Source organism: Balaenoptera ricei, chromosome 4 (genome assembly GCF_028023285.1).
Source record: "Balaenoptera ricei isolate mBalRic1 chromosome 4, mBalRic1.hap2, whole genome shotgun sequence".
In the NCBI taxonomy this organism is placed as follows: Eukaryota; Metazoa; Chordata; class Mammalia; order Artiodactyla; family Balaenopteridae; genus Balaenoptera; species Balaenoptera ricei.
Genome location: NC_082642.1, coordinates 160,136,596 through 160,157,290, shown reverse-complemented (window position 1 = coordinate 160,157,290; position 20,695 = coordinate 160,136,596). Strand labels below are relative to the sequence as shown.

General features: G+C 57.3%; 1 protein-coding gene across 1 annotated transcript in view; it reads right to left on the bottom strand.

The window, feature by feature from the left end:
• Positions 1-20,054, bottom strand: part of TRPM2 (transient receptor potential cation channel subfamily M member 2) — a 49,373-nt gene extending 29,319 nt beyond the window's left edge. Inside the window, exons 1-9 of the mRNA XM_059921696.1 lie at positions 20,011-20,054; positions 14,512-14,772; positions 13,635-13,723; positions 9,503-9,671; positions 8,043-8,223; positions 7,308-7,474; positions 5,553-5,733; positions 4,456-4,517; positions 3,126-3,326 (exon numbers count right to left, since the gene is read on the bottom strand). Coding sequence (XP_059777679.1) covers positions 3,126-3,326; positions 4,456-4,517; positions 5,553-5,733; positions 7,308-7,474; positions 8,043-8,223; positions 9,503-9,671; positions 13,635-13,723; positions 14,512-14,685 — 1,224 coding nt within the window. The 5' untranslated portion in view covers positions 14,686-14,772; positions 20,011-20,054. The remainder of the gene's footprint in view (positions 1-3,125; positions 3,327-4,455; positions 4,518-5,552; positions 5,734-7,307; positions 7,475-8,042; positions 8,224-9,502; positions 9,672-13,634; positions 13,724-14,511; positions 14,773-20,010) is intronic.
• Between the last annotated feature and the right edge of the window lie 641 nt (positions 20,055-20,695).

Here is a 20,695-nt window from a genome sequence, read left to right as displayed (position 1 = left end):
CTGCCTTCCCACCTCCTCTCTCAGCCTGGCCGTGCAGCTCCTGCCTCTGTACAGACCGCTCCCACCTAGAGGGCCCCTTGCACACCCCACCTCCACCTCTAAGACCCCAACCTCCCTAACCCCTCGGGGTCCAGCTTTCATGTCAACTCCAAAATACCCCGGGTCCCTCTCCCCAACCGCAATCCCATCTTCCAGCTGAAATCGCTCCAGGATTTAACCCGGCCTTTGATTCACAGGATGAAGTAGCTACTGTGTGTATGTGCCGACCAACCACTTAGCACTCTCCTGGGTGACCTTGCTCCATCCTCTGAGTTTAAGTACCAATTACCCCTATTCTGCAGGTAAGAAAACGGGATTGCTGAGACAGGGCCAGCAACTCCTCTGACCCCAGCTATGTGGTGCTGGCGGGCTGGCAGTGAGACCCCCATGGCAGATGTCCACATCCGCCAAGGGCCACACCCGAGTACCTGCCATGGGGCAGACCAGCCCCGAGGTTTGTGGAGTGAATCAGTGATCGCGGCTCTGGGGGTCCTCTCCCCACTGAACGAGAACAACCACTGAGGGCGACCCCCTGGCTTGAGACTGGTGTGTATGAAACACCACTTTCAGGCCTCTACTTGGCAAGGGATTGAAAACACAGGCCCCTTTAAACCTTGGCAGGTTAGATCCACTTCTGAGAATTGCCTGAATAATTTACAGACTAACTGAGGAAAGGCCACAGGGCCGGCCAGCCAATCCCCACCATCTCCACTGGCAGCTGAGCTGACGCCAACAGCAAAAACAATCTCACAGAACATTGGCTTCTAAAAGGAGGTCCTCTGATGCCACAATAAGACAGACAAGGGCAGGGTCACCGTGCCACCCACAAAAACTGCCCGGCTCCCCTCGGAGCGGGTCCGCTGCCCTCCCCCCCGCCAGCCCCCATCCGGGGTCCCAGCCCTCCCCGTGGTCCTTGGCTGGTGGGCACAGACCGTCCACATGGCCCGAAATGGGACACGGTGGGAGCTAAGCTGCTCCACAGACTTGCCCTGAAAAGCACGTCAAGCACTTAAAACTGAATTTCCATGAGTTTTTACAGCCTGGCTTTTGCATCCACGGAGCTGGATGAAAGTCACAGACCCTGACTGCTTTGTCAGCCCCAACTTGTTGGGGAAACCGAAAGTCAGAGAGGCACTGACTGCCCCCATCCCACAAAGAATCCTGCCGGGAAATAGAGGTCAGGCGACCTCGGGGCGGGTGAGCCCCTGCCCCCGGGGCTCAGAGTGCGGCCGGACAGCGGGGTCGGCAGGACCACAGGGGCCGCGGGTGCGGGGGTTCTCCGCCGGCCAAGGGCTTCGTGGCTGCTCAGGGCTCAGCCAGCGCTCTCCTTCACACCTACCCCCCTTGGAGGCTGGGGCCATGGCCATGGGTTAGGGTCCCTCTGCAGAGCTCACCAGGGCCCCCGAAATCTGGACTGGGGAGACGGCCAATTCTGAGGCCCATTCCAAATGCCCCAGATCACCCAACTGAGCCAAACAGCCTCAGAGTATGTGAGAGAGAAATTCCTTCTTTTCAGGGCCTGCAGAGACTTCCGTATGCACATTCCTGCGTTATTTCTCCCCCTGGGTCCACCAAGGACCCCGTCTATAAGGGATGCTAGCAAAGTCTACACCCGTCTGTAACCAGTGTTATCTCCCACTGTAGCTATGAAAGAGCAAATACCAATGCACTTTAACACAAAAATACTGAAATGCAGGGCAACTATGGTCCTGGGCTGTAACAGCCATGGTCTCCCGGGGTCAGGAGAGGGGCCCAAACCAGAGCTCTTGGGGCTGGGAGCATCCACGAGGCTCACGGCTCAGGAGTTGAGGGGATGGGCAGAAAGCGAGGCCCCAGAGCCCCCAGCCCACCCCACAACCAGAGCAGCCCACTTTCACCCAGTTCATATGGTGGTGTTCCAGAAAATCTTTGGAATCTGGTGGGCTAGTTAGAAAATGTCACACTTAAAAAAAACAAAAGAAAGAAAAAAGACAGTGAAGAGACCAGGCTAATGGTTTGGATTCCGGCACAGAAAAAGGCCACTAGTAGATCAACATGACATCCCAACAGCCTGAGTTTGGTCAACAGGGATGAAGCAGAGCTCACTGCTAGGTTCTGATAAATGCGCCGGGCTTATGTAGGACGTTGACAGCAGCAGAGTTGGGGGAAGGGTAGACAGACACCCTCCACTACCTGTGCTGCCGGCCCACAAATCTAAAATTATTACAAAACAATGACAGAGAGAGGACAGGCAGGCACATGGAGTACAGCTGAGGCCACCCTTCCAGCGGTCTGTCTCCGGACTTGTCGCCGCAGGGTCACGTGTGCCCTGCTCAGCACCCAACTCCCTGTGCTCCCACTCAGTACCTCCTGCCCACAGGGCAGAAAGGGTGCCCGTTCGGGGCGTAACTAGCTCCCTCCCAGGTCTCAAGTCTCCAAACCCCCTGGCGATGGGGGGGGGGGGGATCTCCCAGAACACTGGCCCCAGGATGGGCCCGGGCCACCGATGCGTCTATCTAAAGGTGCACGTGAAGCAGCCCCCAGGTCACCACACGGTTCCCGGAACCACGCATGGGCCCCCATCTGGCGCGTCTGCCCGCCTTGTCGACCCCAGAAGGTCTCCATTAATCTCCCCGGTGGCGTTGAGGTCACCAGGCCTGGAGGCTGGGCCGGACCCTGCCACCCACTGCCGTCACCTGGCAGCGCCCCTGTGCCGGAATCTGGGCTCCCCACCCCTCTGCCGCCCCCAGGGCCTCAGCACCAGCCTCCTGCCCGCCCAGGGCAGCAGGGGCCTCTTCCTGGGACAGCCGTGTCTCGTGCCCTGCGGTACCGGCCCAGGCCCGGAGTTCTGCAGGCGAGAGGCTGAGCACGTCCTCCCTTAAGGACAGCCTGCTGCCTCAGCCGAGGGCTTCCCGCCTGCCCTGGGCCCACTGCCTTCCGGGCTCAGAGCCCCCCACCTTCTGCAGATCACTCCTGTGCCCGCCCCAGGCCCGCTGGGGTCTCCGTGTCTGGTTTTGGCGTGTCCTGGTCCCGCTCGCCAAGCTGACAGCGTCTAACTTACTGGCTGCAGGTCCACACCTGGTGACTCATGTGCCCGTGTGCCTCACCTTTTTGGTCCACTCCACAATCTTGCTCTCGGTGAAGGTCTCGAACATCTCCTGGAAGAACAGGCCCAGCTTCTGCTGAATCAGGGAGATGGTGATCTCGGAGATGGGCAGGCTGGCCACCTGGGCAATGACGTCAGCCACTCGTCCCGAACCCTCCACGATCACACATGGGGTGCCGTTGGTGATGGCATTGTAGATGGTCTGCAACACAGGGGCTGACCATGAGCCCGGGACCTGACTCCTCACCCGCACGGACACCTTCTAATACAGAGATGCTCAAACAGTGTTGATGTCTGCCTATCGCGAAGTTTACAGAAGACATTTGCTTGGCAGCATGCCACTGCTCAGAGGGGAGAGTGGCTAATCCTGATGTACGTGGGATACACACCCGACACACCACCTCCTTCAGGCCTCTCACTCAACACCACTGTCACGAAAGGTTCGGATGTTTCCGCCCTTCGATGTGCGGACACGGGCACCATCTCCAGAAGGAGGGGGCACTGCAAGAGTTCCGCCCCCTCGTTAACCAGGACATCGAGGGAGACCCCCGGAGACCCAGGGTGAGCGCAACCTGAGGAAGGGGTTCTACCCCAGCAGGAAGGACGCCCTGCTCTGGGCCTGAGGAAGCCGTCTGGGCGATGCTGCGGGAGAGCCAGGGTGGGAGTGGGGACCAGACGCATCCCGTCCTCCCAGGGACCCCAGGATCCTGTGTTGACCTCCTGCGGTTACTAAACATAAACAGACACTTTCGATGATCTCATAAACAGAACGTCATGCTCTTTCCCCAAATCTGCAGGCTGTAATGTCGTCGTGTGTTACTACAGCAGAGGGCAAGTTGGCCCGCGTTCCACGAGGGAGGCCCACCCCACGGCAGAGAGTGGGTTCTGAACAAAGGTCCACGGCAGCTTGTCAAAGCCACTGAGGGTCCTGCTTTACATCTAGCTGCTGGTCCCACGGGGCTGAGGGGGAGCCGAGGGCTGTACTTTCAGAACCCCGCCCGGGAGCCTGGGTGCAGAGCTGCAGAAACCCCCCATGGGCTACCCGGGGGTCCTGGAAGGGGGGGCATGGGCTCCACCCTTGCCCCAGTCCCCTCTGGAGCCCCTCTTTCTTCTGTGCAGGTCAAGCCCCAGGGCCAAAGCCAGAGCACCCCTCCTGAGGCAGGTCCACTCAGGGGGCTCCGACCCCCCCACCCAGCGGACAGGATCCCTGTCCCCTCTTGCTGATGACCCCCTGGGGGGCTGGTGACAGCACTTGGGGCAGTCGTCCCACCCGCAGCAGGACTTGACCCCCAAGAGCCCACCCCTACCACCCACCCCTGGCCAGGACTCACGTGCAGTGTGCCGGGTCCCCCCTCCAGCACCACGCAGACGATGGGGATTTTGATGGCCACGCCTAGGATGAAGCACAGAGCCCAGTTTAGGACCGTGGGCCACCCCCCCCACCGCCAGCTGCAGCCTAACCAAGTGCACTCCTGTCCCTTTCTGGGGTGGAGGGAAGCCGAGGGCTGTAGACCATCCTCAGCACCCAGGGCTCCCCCAGCTGGTCTGCTCTGCCCGGCTGGCCACTGCAACCAGCCTGGTTTTCCCTGCAGCCCTTTCGTGGCGCCTCAAACCTGGGCAGGGCTGGGGACACGTCAAGCCAACGGGCACCATGCATGGCGCGGGAGTACGGCGTCGCAACTCCGTCCTCTGGCCAGCCAGCCCCACCCTCAGCCTTTCATCCAGCCTGGCAACCAGGAGGGCTTGTGAAGATTCTAGAAACATCTTTCCCTGGGAAGCAAACATTCTTTCCAAGAGTCCACATGGTCTCACCCTCCCCAAACACTCACACACCCCGAACACTCCCACCCAGCTTCTCTTGGTCAAAACAAGTTCTCCAGGTGTGGTCCCCAGGCCAGCAGCATCCGTGTCCCCTGGGGACTGGGAGATGCAAGTCCTCACTCCCCGGACCTGTGAATCAGAGACCCTGGGGGTGAACCCACACTCTGGGGACCCCTGATGTGCAATGAAGCTTGAAAACCTCGGCTCAAAGGTGTCCAACCAACCTGCAAATCATGTGCAAAATCCTGTGTATTTGACCTCCCAACACCCCAGAATCCATCCCATCCCACCCAAAAGGGAAGAGATGTCAAGGTCCAAGCTTTGACTACTGCACGCTCTGATTTCTGAACTAAGACATGTTTGTGATGTAAAGTGACCGTCGGATGCTGTGACCTCAGTGCCTGCCCGAACTTTCCTTCTGCTGGTTAAAAGGGACGCGAGAAGATGAACCCCTGAGCAAGTGTACAGACATCCAGGTGTGTTCTGACCACACCTCCTCAGCGCCCCACCTGCCGAATGTGCTGGTCACGGCCAGCGGAGCCCCAGACACCTGGACCAGCCTGCTCCCCTCTCCCCCCGAGCACCCTGGAAAGCGTGCCTCGCTCACCTCCCCTTTCCTTGGTCTGCTCCGATATGAACTTCTCTAGCTTCGTCCTCAGGGGGATCTCGACGCCGTAGCGGCCGTGGGTCCCGTCGTCCACAAGGACGAAGTGGGAGTGGTTGCTGTCCAGACAGGTCAGGTGCCCCTGGCCATCCTCATCCATGACGTACTCAGCTGGGAAGCCACCCTGGGGACGGGGAGGAGGAGGGCACGGACAGACAGAAAGTTCTACATCTTTCCCACCGAGAACAGGAGCTCCGTCAGGCTGGATAAGTGACCCCACCCCCCAAGATATCAGGCTCTAATGCCTGGAACCTCATTTGGAGAAAGGTCTTTGCAGACGTGATGAAGCTAAGGATCTCAGCATGGGAAGATTAACCTGGATCATCCAGGTGGGTCCCAACTGCCACGACAGGTGTCCTTAGAAGCGGATGCAGAGGAAGAGGAGGGGGCCATGTGACCAAGAGGCAGAGACTGGAGCGACGCGGCCACGAGCCAAGGAAAGCAGCAGCCAGCAGCAGCTGGAAGAGGCAGGGAATAGCTTCTCCCCCACAGCCTCTGGAGGGAGCCTGGCCCTGCCGACATCCCGAGTTTGCCCGGGTGGTACTGGTCTTGGAGTTCTGGTGCCCAGAAACGTCAGAGAGTACATTTCTGTTGCTTTCAGCCACCAGCTCTGTGGTCATTTGTCCCAGCAGCCCCAGGACCCAGATCCAGGAGGGGTGGCTGCCGGGCCCGCGCACACGGCCCCTGGTGTCCACAGAGGATGGCAGGTGGCATCGCAGGAAGTCTTCTGAACTCGAAATGGGGAGAAAAGTGCAGCGTGATCTTGGAAGTCAGCCAGTCTCCCGTGGCCTCAGATTTCCACTCCATATAACAAGCATTCAAGACAGAACCGGTCCCGTGCACTAAGCACGTCTGTGACGCTGACGCAAAAGGACAAGGGCCGAGGGGCAGACTGGCCTGATGACAAGTGTCTGTGACGGACGCAAGGAATCACCTTCCAGAGGATGCTCTCCCCAGGAAGTGAAGGCACACCGCCACCAGCCGGGAAGGGCAAGGGCTCGTTCATAAATCACCCCTCGAGGGCCTGTTATAATAACGTCTCCTCAGCAAGTCAAGGAGACTTGTCTTTGGGGCCAGCGTTTCCCCCAAACTTTCCTGACTCCGTGAATTAGGTGGACATGTGCTCATTATGTCACATCTACTGTCCTCCAAAATCTTACTGAATGAATCGAATGATCTTTTCCACTCACATCCCCACATTTAAGCAACTGCTTCTCAGGGCTGCACCCAGGTGGACGGACGCAGGAAGGCTCTGTCTTCAGTGGCGGAACCAGAGTGTTGTCCATCCTTGGGCTAGAAGGCCAGGCCCTGGGATCTGACAACCCAGGCGCTCACCGGCTGTGTGCTCCCGGCCAAGCTACCGCCTTCTGCAAAGTCCATTTCTCATCAGGGAGGCGTCAGGAGGAGCCCCCGACCAGTGGCGGCTCCAGAGACTCTTGTGTGGACCCATCCCGTGATCTCAGCGGAGGAAACCAGAGTCCAACCAAGGTAGCTACTCGCCTGGGGTCACCAGGGTCCACGGCGTGGGGGCTTGAGCCCGGGTCTCCTGTGTCCCCGTCCAGCCACTCCCCTCCACACTGCATTTACCCTGCTGCCCAGGTGGTGGCCTGTCCACTGAGCACCGCTAAGGTCCTACAGCCCCCTCGGCCTCCCCGCTGCGCCCCGCCCCCGCCTGCCCCGGAGCAGCCGCCAGCTCACCGCAGGGTAGATCAGGCTCTCCCGGTTATGCAAGGTGCCCCACGTGGCGATTCCGATGGTGACCACCTCCCCTTCATTGTAGCTGCTGCTCAGGCTGAAGTCCCGCACCGCCTCGCCCACCTGCTTCATCACACCCGTGTGGGACCCCCCGGTGATAATCCAGGCCCCTGGGAAGGAACAGAGGGCCCTGCCACGCACACGCCCGATGCCTGCGCCCTGTGCGTCTCCGGGGCTCACTGCCCCGCATCTGCAGCCCCTCTACCCCAAACCAGGGCCTCAGGGAAGCCCCGCCACGATCACGCCCTCCTGCGGCAGCTGGGAGCCGCGGTTCCCCACGTTGCTCAGGCGGGGGAGGGGACAGGAACAGGACCCCCGTCGCTGACTGCAGGCCTTGCCCTCTCTCCCCACCTCCCCGCTGCCTTTCTCTGTCCTGCCCTCGGGAGCACGGCATCTCAGAACTGCCTCTGAATGTGTCTATTTCAAAGCATCACTAGTGGAGAGCCAACCAGAGCTGCATCTGCCGCCATGTGCAAGCCAAGCACAGCAGCAGACAGGGCGGGGTGAGTCCGACCGGCCACACTCCCCCTGGCCCGGGCCTGGCCTCGGTGACCCCCGAGGTCCAGCCAGTCCCAAGGCCCTGACTTGGCCTCCCAGGGACCCTCCGTCCCACCCATCACTCCCAGGCCTGAGCCCCTCCTGTGGCCGGGGCCCTGGGCCCTCCACCCCCGGTGCTACCTGTGGTCTGGGCCACCTTGACCAGGCCTCTTCGGAAGACGCTCTTCAGCCTGGGCTTCATGTTGAAGTCCTTGGCCCCGCCCGTCACGGAGATGAGGAGGTTGGGGGCGTCCAGGCCCCAGTGCTGGGTCATGAGGTGGTAAATCAGGCTGGAGGGTGTGTCCTGGGACAGGCGGACGTACTGCGGGGAGGTCAGAAGACCCCAGAGCGCCAGTGAGCGGCCGCCCCAGCCCCAGAGCCCAGCCGTCCTGCACTAGCAGTGCCTGAGAGCCCCAGCTGGGCGGGGGGATGCTCGCACCCGGGTCCAGACCCAGCGAGTAAAGGGGCCGCGCCAGAGCAGGACACTGCTTGAGGGAAGGGGGAGGCAGGGGCAGGGAAGGGAGGCCGCCCAGAGGAGACCAGCCCCTGGCCCCTGTTCTGGGAGCACCCCAGCCTGAGCCCCATGCCTGATTCCAGGCCACGCCCGCCATCGCCTCCTCAGGGTTTGACCGGCTGCTGCCCGCTGCCCTGCCCCCATGCTGCAGAAGACCGCCTCCTCCCTCCCCGCTCCCACCAATGCTCCGCAGAGGACGCCCCCTCTCAGATTAAGCCAGCTGCGTCTGGAGGGGTCTGGCATCGCACTGACACTGGCTCACGAGGGGCAGGGCTTGGGGACGGTGCTGAGGCAGGTGGCTCTGGGGCCGGTGCCCACCCCAGACCGACCCTCCTTGTTCAGCCTCTTTGGCCAAGTGGGCAGCGTCTCAGCGACTCAGAGTCGTCGAGGGGAAAGGTCACACCCGGCTAACAAGAAGCTCAAGGTCCCAGAACCCCAGCACAGAAATAAGTGGCTACACCAGACCCTCCAGGACAGTGCGGCCCAAGAGCTGCCACGGAATCCTCTGGAAGGCTGGTTAGAACCAGGGTGGCTGGGCCTCTGATTCAGCAGGTCTGGGGTGGGGTCCAAAAATCTGCTTGGAGATGCTGCTGGTCCAGCGATCACTCTGAATCTGCAGCACCTGGGAGCCCAGCGGGGCTTGGCCCTCCGGCTGCTGCCGCCCCCCTGCCCCCGTGCTCCCGGCCAGGCCTGGGCCCCCCCCCGCCCCCGCTGGCAGGACTCTCGCCTCTGCTCCTGGGTCTCACCACACCCCCGAGGTCCTCCCCGCTGCCCTCCCTCCCCCACCCCCGCCCACCTGTGCCCCGTGTACTCTTCCCACTCCCTCCCGGCAGTGACAAAAGCCATCCAGGCCACCCTGCCCACACCCTGCAGAGCGCCAGCAGCGGCCCTGCCTGCTCCCTGAGGGCACCGCGTGTCTCCCGTCTGCCATGCGAGCCCCACCCACTCTGCCCTCAGCACTGGGCAGGTGGGCTCCGCCCTGGGTTTCCGCCAGCCTCCCACTCCCACCCCAGGGAGTCCCAGCCACCTCGGTCACCCACAGTGGGCTCTGGTCCACAGTAAGAGCAACGGAGTCATGGAAACCAACCTTTCCCACCTTCTGGCCCAAGCCCGTGAAGACGATGTCACCAAAGGCGTCTGTTGGCATCTCCTGGACGTGCTTTTTCGGGTCCCACTCCTTGCCCTGGAATGCGTGGGGCCTGGTGGCCTCCTCCAAGTGCTGTTCACGCGTGTAGCCGCATTCACACACCACCTTCCTGCAAAGGCCACTCGGTCACCAGGGGTGACCAGCGCCTGCCCCCGCCCCACTGCGGGGGTCAGAGGAGGCCCAGAGGGGTCAGGACTGGCAGCCCACCAGGGCGAACGAGGCGCCCCAGCCGAGAGCCGGTGGAGACACATAATCGTCAAACTTCTAAAATCTAAAGACAAAGACAAAAATCTTGAAAGTCGGAAATGACACCTTACCTATTAGGGGAAAATAATTCCAACAACTGACTTTGAATCAAAGCCAGAAACAAGTGCCAGAAAGAAGTGACATGACATTTTTCAAAAGACAAAAACTACCAACCCAGAATTCTACATCCAGCAAAAATATCCTTCACATATGAAGGGGACGTCAAGACATTCTCAGATGAAAGAAAACTAGGGAATTTGTCACCAACAGAACTACCCCAAAAAGGTTGGCTAGAGAAGGTTCTCTAAACAGAAACAAAATGATAAAAGAAGGAATTTTGGAATATTAAAAAGGAAGAATGAACAATGGAAAGAGTAAAAGTATGGGTGAATATAGCACATTTTCCTCCTCTTGAATTTTCTGAAGTATGGTTGATGGTTGAAGAAAAATTGCACCATGATCTAACATAATTCTCAGTGCATGTGGACGAAATTTTGTAGATAATTATATTATAAACGGGGAAGGGCAAAGTGTTGTAAAAGGTGGGACTGTTTCTACACTTCATTCAACCTGGTAAATGTCAACACCAGGAGACTCTGATGGGTTTTGGATACATCAGTAGGTAAGTAGATGTCAGTAACATGCGATGAGTTGTGGATATATAATGTAATACCTGGAACAACCACTAAAAAAAAAAAGCTATGCAAAGAGATACGGTCAAAAACAGCATAGATAAATCAAAATGGAACTCTAAGAATTATTCAGGTAACCCACAGAAAGGCAGGAAAAGAAAAACAGAGAGAAATGTAAACAAGAAAATACAGTGGCAGACTTAAGTCCTAATATATCAATAGTCATATTAACTGTAACATTCTAAATACACTGATCAAAAAAAAAACAGAGACTGGCAGAGTGAGTAAAAAAAATAATAAGACCCAATATTTGCCGTCCACAAAAGCCTCACTACAAATATTGTGATGGCGGCCACTCTGCTCCTTGGCAGCAAACAGGAGGCAACTACCAACACACACAACTCGAATGGATGTCAAAGGCATTCTGCTGAGTGAAAAAGCCAATCTCAACAGATCACACTGTGTATGGCTCCATTTATATGACATTGTGGAAAGGAAGCAGTTATAGGGATGAAGAGCAGGTAAGTGGTTGCCGGGGGTTACAGATGGTGGGTTAGAGGAGGTGACTGTGTATCCACTGGTGGAACCATGGGATCTACCGGTAGTATCTTTGCAATTTCCTATGAATATTAGTTATTTCAAAATAAAAAGGTTTAAAGAGCACACAGTGCAGGCTCCAAGCAGAAACTTCTGGACACAGGGCTAGCAGGATACACATAGTCCCCCAAAGAGACCACCCTGCTACCTCTTTTCAACTGGCACCTCTTGCCTTCTTTGTCTTCGTGGGTTGAAATCGTTTTACTCCTTTCCGGCTATTCTTTGGGGTTGCAGGAGAGAGAGAAGACAGCAACTGTGTTCTTTACAGCTTGTTCAATCGGAAATCTACACATTTTTTTAGAGTCCTGCTTTTGCTAGTAACAAGTGACCTAGAAGACTAGATATAGATGAGACCAAACCAAAAAAGTCCAAAAGCAGGTGAAACCTGAGCGGATGACATGGGGGAAACACGACTGGACTCAGAGAGAGAAAACAAGTTTCCCTGCTGCTTACGGAGTGTTTGTCCTTAGGGTCTTCTGACTCTCAACTTCTCAATCGTTAAATGGGGAAAATAATACGTTGTCTGACCTCGAGCTTGCAAAACTTGTGAGGGTCAAATGAGGTTCTAGATGGGAAATAATTTATAAAATTCGTGCAGGTTAACTAGCCGTGCAGAGGACCAAGGACGGGTGAAGAGGGCCATGACCCACCCTGTACCCTAGTCTCCTGGGCTCACTTGGGTGCCCTTTCTCCACCCACAAGGCACGTCCCTGGCTACCCCTGGCCCCACCGCTCAGGCCGGGGCCCCCAGGGCTGGGAGCACAGGGCCAGCCATGAAGAACTCCCAGCACGCCCCGTACACCTTCCTCGACGACCCCTAGGGACTCAAGTCACTCGCAGACTCGCAGGGCTCTCTCCGAGCACCTCGCGTAAGCTCCTCCATTTACGGAGGAGAGAGCTGGCTCCGAGGCGGGGAAGAGGGTCGTCAGGACGAGGACCCCTCTTATGATGATCTGGAACCAGACGTGCATGATCACCGACGGTGACGCTGTTTCTGGGGTCCTGGGATGTGCCCAGGGTGTTATCACAAAAAGTGCCCCGTCTGGGAGTTCACGCTCCAGCTTGGCCCGAGGCTACCCAAAACTTTCTCATAGGTTCTAACAGTTAGCCTAGAACAGACCCTTTCCCTCCTCTGTTTAAGCATCCCCCCTGGTGGGATTAGATCTTAAGTCAACGTGGCATTCCCAAACCAGACACAAAGCAGGAAACTGCACTGAGACCGCTGACCCAGAAATTGAATAATCAGAGAATTTCCTCCTGCACTCGTGGCCTACGTGGGCATAAGTGGGGCACCCCCGCCAGCCCCTCGGGACAAATGAGGAAGGAGCCGCCACAGGGAGTTACACACACTCAGAGCAACGTCTGAGTGACAGCCCGCTCCACCTGCCACCACCGTAGCTGCTCCTCGCATGGATCCTGATACCGAGAAAGGTGCTTCTGGAAGTTTCAGAGCCAAACGCATCCTGAGCGTCATTTCTTCAAAGCGGGACGGAGACACTGAATGAGGAGGGAGCCCCATTTCCGTCTCAAACCGTACCCCAAGCCTCACTGACTTCTGTGGACGTTTCTGCACTGGCTCAGAATTCAGAGGAAATGATGGGGCAGAGGCTTGACGGATGGTCAAGCCCCCGAACCCCTACCAACCAGACCCAGGTTCTGCAGTAACCGTCTTCAAAGTGCTTTGGAACCAGTGATTCCTGTATGGAAAGCTTGGGTATAACGAGTCGCCTCTGAGGCTATTTTTATAAACCTATTTTTAAAAACTAAAACTGGAGACCTCAGTGCAAAGCACTCTCTACATATTGTCAGGATAATCGGTGTGAACTTGAACTCTGATTACCACCACGTACATTAGAGGTTGCCAGCCTTGAGGCCGTCATCTGGAGCACGGGGGCCACTTTCTCGGACACGGGGTCCGCCCCTACCACTACCCGGGGAGAGAGGAGGGCTCTCGTCTGAAAGGGAGCCAAGCTGGGGCGTGAACTCCCAAACGGGGCACTCTTTGTGATAACACCCTGGGCACATCCCAGGGCCCCAGAAACAGCATCCCCGTCGGTGATCGTGCACGTCTGGTTCCAGATCGTCATCCTCTTCTATCATCCCCGCAGAGGACGCCCTTCCTCCCTGCACTGTTCACAGCCTGAGCTGGATGCTGACCATCACCGTCCAGCAGGGAAGTAATAAAGTAACTCAGACACGGTCAGAGCTCGGAGAGGACCACAGAGCCACACGATCGCAGCGCCGTCGGCAACTGGCATAAAAGAGAGACACGGAGTGTAGTGGGGGAGAGAGGTGACATCCCAGGGCGCGGTCAGGGAGGGCCCCACGGCAGAGGCAGCGTCCCCGGGTGACACAGGAGTGGGAGTAAGAAAGAGCGAGGCCCGTTTGTGGCACAGCGCAGGCGAGGTGCGTCTGGAGGGGAAACGCAAACACGAATCAACCCTGTTTGTGGGGTACGTGGAAACACCCCGAGCATCCCAGGCCGGTACAGACACAGGGACTGTCCCCCACTGAGGCCCCCCCCCTCGGCCCTGCTCTGATCAGCCATTCCACGTGGGAACAGGGAAGGGGCCGTAAACACAGAACAAGCCACTCACCCAGCATCGGACAGTTTGGAGCTTTCCACAAAGTACACGCATTCTTTCTTCTTGATATTCTCAGGAATCCATGAACTAAGGTTTCCTTGCTGAGGGTAAAAAGGGCACTTTGAGATCCTCAGACAGTCAAATCAACACTCTTCCAAAGACCACATCCCACACCTCGCTCAGACCCGCCTGTGCGCCCCGGCACACGTCAGGGGTCTTTCTTCAGAGATGGGAGACCGAGCCCTCCCCATCACCTGCTGGAGGCCCTCGGGAGCAGATCGGGGAGGGAAGAGTGAGCCTGAGGAATCGCTTCCTCCTGGGCCCCGGGGAATGTTCACAGCCCTTTACAGTTTATAGGTCAATGTTGCCTATAAACTGGGAAGCACTGTGCTTCCAGGTTGTGCCCGTCCTCAGGAACAGCGCGATGGGGTGCAAAGGCGGCCAGTGAGTGCCAGGATACCTGCCTATGTCCCGCGGGGCTGCGGGCTGAGACATGAGACACCCTGCTCCCACCCGACCAGGGCCTGTGACATTCAAGTGTCTCCAACACAGGCCTGCCGGGGCTTTCCGTGAAGCCAGCCCAGGACTTGGCGGGTGGCCGGGACCTTCCCTGTCGGGAGAGGACATGCAGTCACCGCACAGTGATGTGGGTGGAGGGCTTTCTGTGAGGGCGGCCCGGGACCCTAGTGCCTACCCAGCACTTTCCCAAGCGCACCAAGGACAGGAACAGTCCCTGGGCACAGACCCAGCCACCCAGCACTCTCTCCAAGTCCCCTCCGCTAAAGGGCCTTTCTGGGCTGGAGCCCCCAGCTCAGCCGGGTCTCTGCCCTCCCTGGGTGTTCACTGTACCCCACCAGGGCCCTGGCGACCCGGCGGCACCCGGACCTACCTTTTCACAGTTGCCGAAGGGGTACTGCGACCTCCTGCTCCTGCAGAGGCTGCTGTTGCTTTGCCGGAGGTTGGGGACCATGCCCAGGTCAGCCACCCTCCTGGGCTGCACCCCGAAGCCGTCCTCCTGCCTGGAGCCGGCTCCATCCCGACGCCTCAGCGTCGCCAGCTCCATCCTGACAGCCCCGCTTCGGCTCCGCAGCACGGGCTCTGTCCTGCTCCCTCGGAATGGGCTTTTCTCCAGCCTGCAAGGCTGAGGGGCCTGCAAGTGAGGTAGGAGGTAGATGCGACCCAGGCTGAGTAGCTGGAGCTTATCAGTCTGAGCAATTAGACATTTCAAGGAAAAGTTAATGGCAGGAGCAGAGGGGAGCTAAGCTCTGATGGAGTAAAAAGATAAGATGACCATGTTTTTCATTCTTGAGATCAAGAAGACCTCCCCCACTGCACATGCACAGAAAAGTTCCTCAGGGGTCAGAAAGGGAGGGGGCATTAGCCCCTAACATGTCCTGTCAACCTCCCAGAGACCCTCGCACTGGAAGCCATCTTGGCTAGAAGATGCGCACGCACACAGGGAAGGGCCCTGAGTCAGACCGGATATGGGAACAAAGCAAGATGATTGTCCAGAGGAAAACAAAGACCTGGAAAACGGCCCCCATATAAGTGATCTAAGCCACCCCATTGCACGTGACTCTCTGAGCCCACCCATGTGTCTATCTGCAGATATTCTGTTCTTAATAAACTCTTTACTTGCCTCACTACTTTCTGTCTCTTTGCTGATTTCTTTCTTCAAAGCAGACAGGAACCAGGGTTCTGACCCTAGCCACTAGTCCCTGGTGGTCTGGCAGTTAGGATTCGGCACACTCACCACCTTGGACCAGTTTCAATTCCCAGTCAAGGAACTGAGATCCCGCTTCAAGCTGCCACACCCCACGGCCACCCGAGGTCAGAAGCAGGCCATGGGGGCTGCTGCAGTGGATCGGGGGAAATGAGTCAGATGTGTCCTCGTGCAGGGCCCCATCTGCTCGCCGGTCTGTACATTTTTCTGGCTGCCCAAGCTCTAGCCCCATCGGGCCCTGGGCAGTCTGGAGGCACATGCGCATCCCCGGGGCCCAGCCACCCACTCATAACCTCAGGTCACTGTGAAGGGCCAGAGAAAGAGCGCCATCCCCCCCACCACCACTCCTTGTGTGCCTGCTGGTGCCCAGGAGCCCCCAGACCAGGGGGGAAACCACCCGGTCATCATACGTGGTGCTCACGCTGGGGTCTCATCCTCCTGTTTCCACACATGGTTCACTTCCTTTTTTTTTTTTTTTTTTGGTTGTGCAAGGTCTTAGTTGCGGCTCGCTGGCTCCTTAGTTTCAGCATGCATGTGGGATCTAGTTCCCTGACCAGGGATCGAACCCAGGCCCCCTGCATTTGGAGTGCAGAGTCTTAACCACTGCGCCACCAGGGAAGTCCCATGGTCCACTTCTTTTGTTTTCCAAAAAGGAAAAAAGCCCCCACTGCCCACAGAGCTGGTTTCAGGGAGTGGCACAGCTCTGCCCTCCATGGCACAGGTCCTCCAAATAGAACAGATCTCATTTCCTCAAACCCTTTGCTCCAGCTCCGACCTGGTCTCCATCACTGAGACCTCCGTAAGCAGCCCGATCATTTCCCTTAGCTCACAAACAGGAAAAACAAATGTGTGTGAACCCCACAGGCCCTCCCTGGAGCCATGGTGCCCATGATGATATCCCATGATGTCACCCCATATCACCCCAAGGTGTCATCCAGGGAGGAACCCCCCACCCAGCTGCTCCAAGGGTGTGAACGGGGGCCATCTGGGGCAGAGAGCAGGTCACAAGGTCTCCCTCCGTCTCCCGCCCTGAAGCCCTTTCTGGCCATATCACCTTCCCCCACACATCATGGTCACTGATGGACGGTCCTTTCTCTGCCCATTGTTGGGGCCCAGTGTAGGTGGCCCCAAAATATGCCTCAAAGGCATATTGATTATTTTGAATTAGAGTTCCTTAAGAAACGACCAATGCAAGAGGGACACTCTGACCCTCCTTTCTGTCTCCCTGAGAGCAGGAAATGTCTCTCGTGTGAAAGGTGCAGTCCCTGCACCTGGAGGTCGAAGGACACTCTTATCATCAAAGATGGGGGATTCAGGGCCGAGAAGCCTGTATAAACCAATCTCATGACCTCTCTCATTGACTAATGCCCAAACTCTGCTTAGATCCTTCACTCGTTGGGCACCCAAAACCTGAGTTTCTTTGTCCTGTCAATTCTTTACAAATTTATACTAAAAAGTATAAAAGCTGCCTGCTTTGGCCACTTAGGTCCCATTTCTATGAATTAAAATTAGTTACTTTCTCTCCTGCTAATCTGTCTTGTGTAAAGTTTACTGTTAGTCCAGCCACGAGAACCCTAGAGGGGCAGTGGAGGGAGTTTCCCCTCCCTAACACCCTTCATCCAGCGTCAGCATGCGGTCACTGTGCTCTGGGGAGGGGCGGGGACTTGTCGGGGAGTGAGGCACCCGTCCAGCCCTCATCTGGACCCCCTGGCCCTCCTGGTCCACCCTCTTCGGGGTCCCTCAGCTCCACACTGGGCACTTGGGGTTCAGCCACCCAGTCGCTGGCGCGCAGGGCTCAGGCCACCCTCACCTCTGCATTCTCATTCCCTCCTCCGGGCAGCTCCCGTCCCCCTTGTTCCTGGGGCAGGGTCACTCCCAGAGGCGCCCACACCTGCTCAGAAGAAGGAGCCAAACCTCCCTCACATGAAAGCACTGGGATAACACAGAACATTGGTACCAGGAGTAGGGGCTGCTGGTACAAACACCTGCAAATGGAAAAGCAGCTTGAACCGAGCAATGTGCAGAACGGAAGAGTTCGGAGGGGCGCTAGAAGAAGCCTCCATCGCTGCGGACAGACAGAGCAAGTTTGGTGAGGGGAGCTCAGAGGAGAGGAGAGCTGGAGAGAGGGCCTCAGCCTCCTTAAAGAAGCCTGAGTGGTCACGAGCAGGTGTTGGTAGAAAGTGGATGGTAAAGGCCATTCTGACGAGGTCTCAGATGGAAACGAGGACCATGTTATTGGAAACCGGAGGAAAGGGGATCGTGTTATAAAGAGTTGGAAACCGGAGGAAAGGGGATCGTGTTATAAAGAGGCAAAGAGCTTGGCTGAACTGCTCCTCTCCTGGTGTTTTGTGGAAGACAGAACTTGTAAGTGATGAAACCGGAAATTCGGCTGAGGAAGCATCGAGGCAAAGTGTTGAAAGTACAGCTAAGGCTTCTCTTGAATGCTTATAGCAAATTGTGAGGAGAGAGAAATGACCTAAAGATGGACTTCTAATCAAAAAGGATTCAGAGTTTAGAGAGTTGGGAGATTCTCAGCCTATAGGCAAGGAAAGGAATGAGAAAGCTTGCTCAGGACGGAAGCTGCAGGGTGTGGCCAGGCTTGCTAAGGATGTAGGTGGGCTGCTTGCCTTCATCTAGCCGGGGGGACTGGTCAGCCATCTCAGCAGAAGCCGGGACCCACGTCCACAACAATGGAAGATTGACCCCAAGGCATTTTGGAGCTCACAGGGCTGCCCTCCCAGCACAGGCCCAGAGTGGGAGGGCATGAGGGGCAGAATGATCTCAAAGCGGGGCCCAGCTGCCCTGTACCCCTCCTCTCCTGGACTCCTCAGCAGGAGTGTGGCCCCAGCCAGTCTGGTGTGGCAGCGCCTGCAAGATGCCGTCTCTGCCGATGGGAAGCGTGCACAGCCCTGGGGGTAGCGTGGCTACCTGCCCCCGGATTTGAAGGACGGAGGCGCCCAGAGCCCAGGGCACGCGCCCCGGCAGAGGGCTGCCTCGAGGGCAGTGTGTGGGGCAGGGCAGCCCCAGACCGGTGGAGCCCCTGGCCTGTGATTCCGGGCCAGGAGCGTGCACAGTGGACGGTGCCCAGCAAAGCAGAGGGGCAGGAGCACCCCGCAGTGGGCCTCAAGGCTTTAGACCTGCTCAGGACCCTGTCACCCTGCCTTTTTTCCCAATCTCTCCCTTTTGGAATGGGAATGTCCTCCCTACGCCTGTCCATCCACTGTGTTTTGGAAGCACACAGCTTGTTGTAAGCATGCAGGACCCTATGGCGCCTTCCGGGGGCAGGCCCTTTCCCCACATCCTCTGCTGTACATTTCCTGCATTGTTTCACATCTGTGAAACCACCCACCCCCTCCCCCACCAAACGGAAGATGTTAACTACTTGACTGTGAGCATGTAGCCCGCAGACCCACTGGAGCCTGAGCACTGATAATGTGAGCCCCTGTGACCCCGCCCGTTACCTCATCATCAGCCAATCAGAGAACTCTGCACGAGCTGATCACAGACCCTGTGACTCCCCCCATCACTTGGCCTTTAACAATGCTTTGCTGAAGGCCATTGGGGAGTTTGGGGTTTTGGGAGGCACAAGCCACCCATCTCCTTGCTCAGCCCTGCAATAAACCTTTCTCTGCTCCAGACTCCGACGTTTCAGTTTGTTTTGGCCTCACTGTGCGTCCGTCGGACACACGAACTTGCACTGGGTAACATTGTCTGGTTTCCCAGGTTCACAGCCGGAGAGGACTCTGCCTCGGGGTGAATCTACCTCAAGTCCTCCCACACCTGACTTAGGTAGTATTTAGAGGAGACTTTGGACTCAGACTTTGGAGTGGACGCCGGAATGAGTTAAGATTTGGGGGTAAGGGCTTCCCTGGTGGCGCAGTGGTTGAGAGTCTGCCTGCCAATGCAGGGGACACGGGTTCGAGCCCTGGTCTGGGAAGATCCCACATGCCGTGGAGCAACTGGGCCCGTGAGCCACAACTACTGAGCCTGCGCGTGCGAAGCTTGTGCTCCGCAACAAGAGAGGCCGCGATAGCGAGAGGCCCGCGCACCGCGATGAAGAGTGGCCCCCGCTTGCCACAACTAGAGAAAGCCCTCGCACAGAAACGAAGACCCAACACAGCCAAAACTAACTAAATAAATAAATTAAAAAAAAAAAAAAAAAAGATTTGGGGGCTGTTGGGATGCAGTGAATGTATTTTGCATGTGGGAAGGACATGAATTTTGGGGGCCAGAATGCTATGGTCTGACTGTGTTCCCCTAAAATTCCTATGTTGAAACCGCCCCCCGAAATGCGGTGGTATTTGGAGATGGGGCATTTGAGTGGTGGTTAGGTCAGGAGGGTGGAGCCCTCGTGAATGGGATCAGGGTACTTATAAAAGAGACCCCCGAGAGCTCCCTGCAACCCAAAGGGGGCCCTCACCAACCCTGCGGGCACCTTGATCTTGGCCTTCCAGCCTCCAGAGCTGTGAGGAATAAACGTCTGCTGTTTATAAACCACCGAACGTGGAATTGTGTTACAGTGGCCTGGACGGACTGAGACACGGCAGTGAGCCGCGCTGGCTCTGCAGCCCCTCCAGGGCTTCCTGGTACAGCACTCATGGTGGAGGGGGCCTTGTACCTGTGTGGCCCTTACAGCGCCATCTGCAGTCCTATATAGCAGCTCACCTGGCCTCACGACCAGCTCCTCAGGGAAGCAGATGAGCAGGAAGTGTTCCAGGTGACCAAAGAGGAAAATGAGGCTCTGAAAAGCGCACAGCCGGGCAGCTAGTCTGTAAGGGGACCTGGGCTAGAGGCGGCTCCCGCCCCCCTCTCCAGGGCTCGGTCCTGTACAGGACAAAGAGCAAAAGGATGAGCCATAAAGGACTTGGTCTTAAGAAACTCAAGTGCGTTTGCTCAGATTCACATTTTTCAGACAGTTGCCCATCTCAGACACCCACAGAGGCTTGTGCGGATCTTCTCAAATCCCAGCTGCCAACAGGTCCCTGGGAAACGTGTCAAACACCAGTCCTCCCACCCACCACCCCATCAGACTTCAGGGGACAGAGCCAGCCATGTGTAAGCATTCCCATGCCCAGCTGCAGGGGGGATGCTGGCCTGACCCTCTCCTCCCTCCTCCCCCCGTTCCTCCCCCCAACCCAGCTCCCTGTCCAGCAGCCTAGGCCCTGGGAGAGTCCGGAAGCCCAGCGCTGACAATGACCTTACAAAGCCCCCCATCCAACCTTCTCTGGGGTTCTTCTCCCCAAAATCATATCGTCAGTTGCTTTCTTCACATATCACCTAAAAGCAAACTTGGCCACCCTGTTTTATAGCTAAAGTTCTTCATAAGCAATTAGCACAGGTGTGTTGAGAA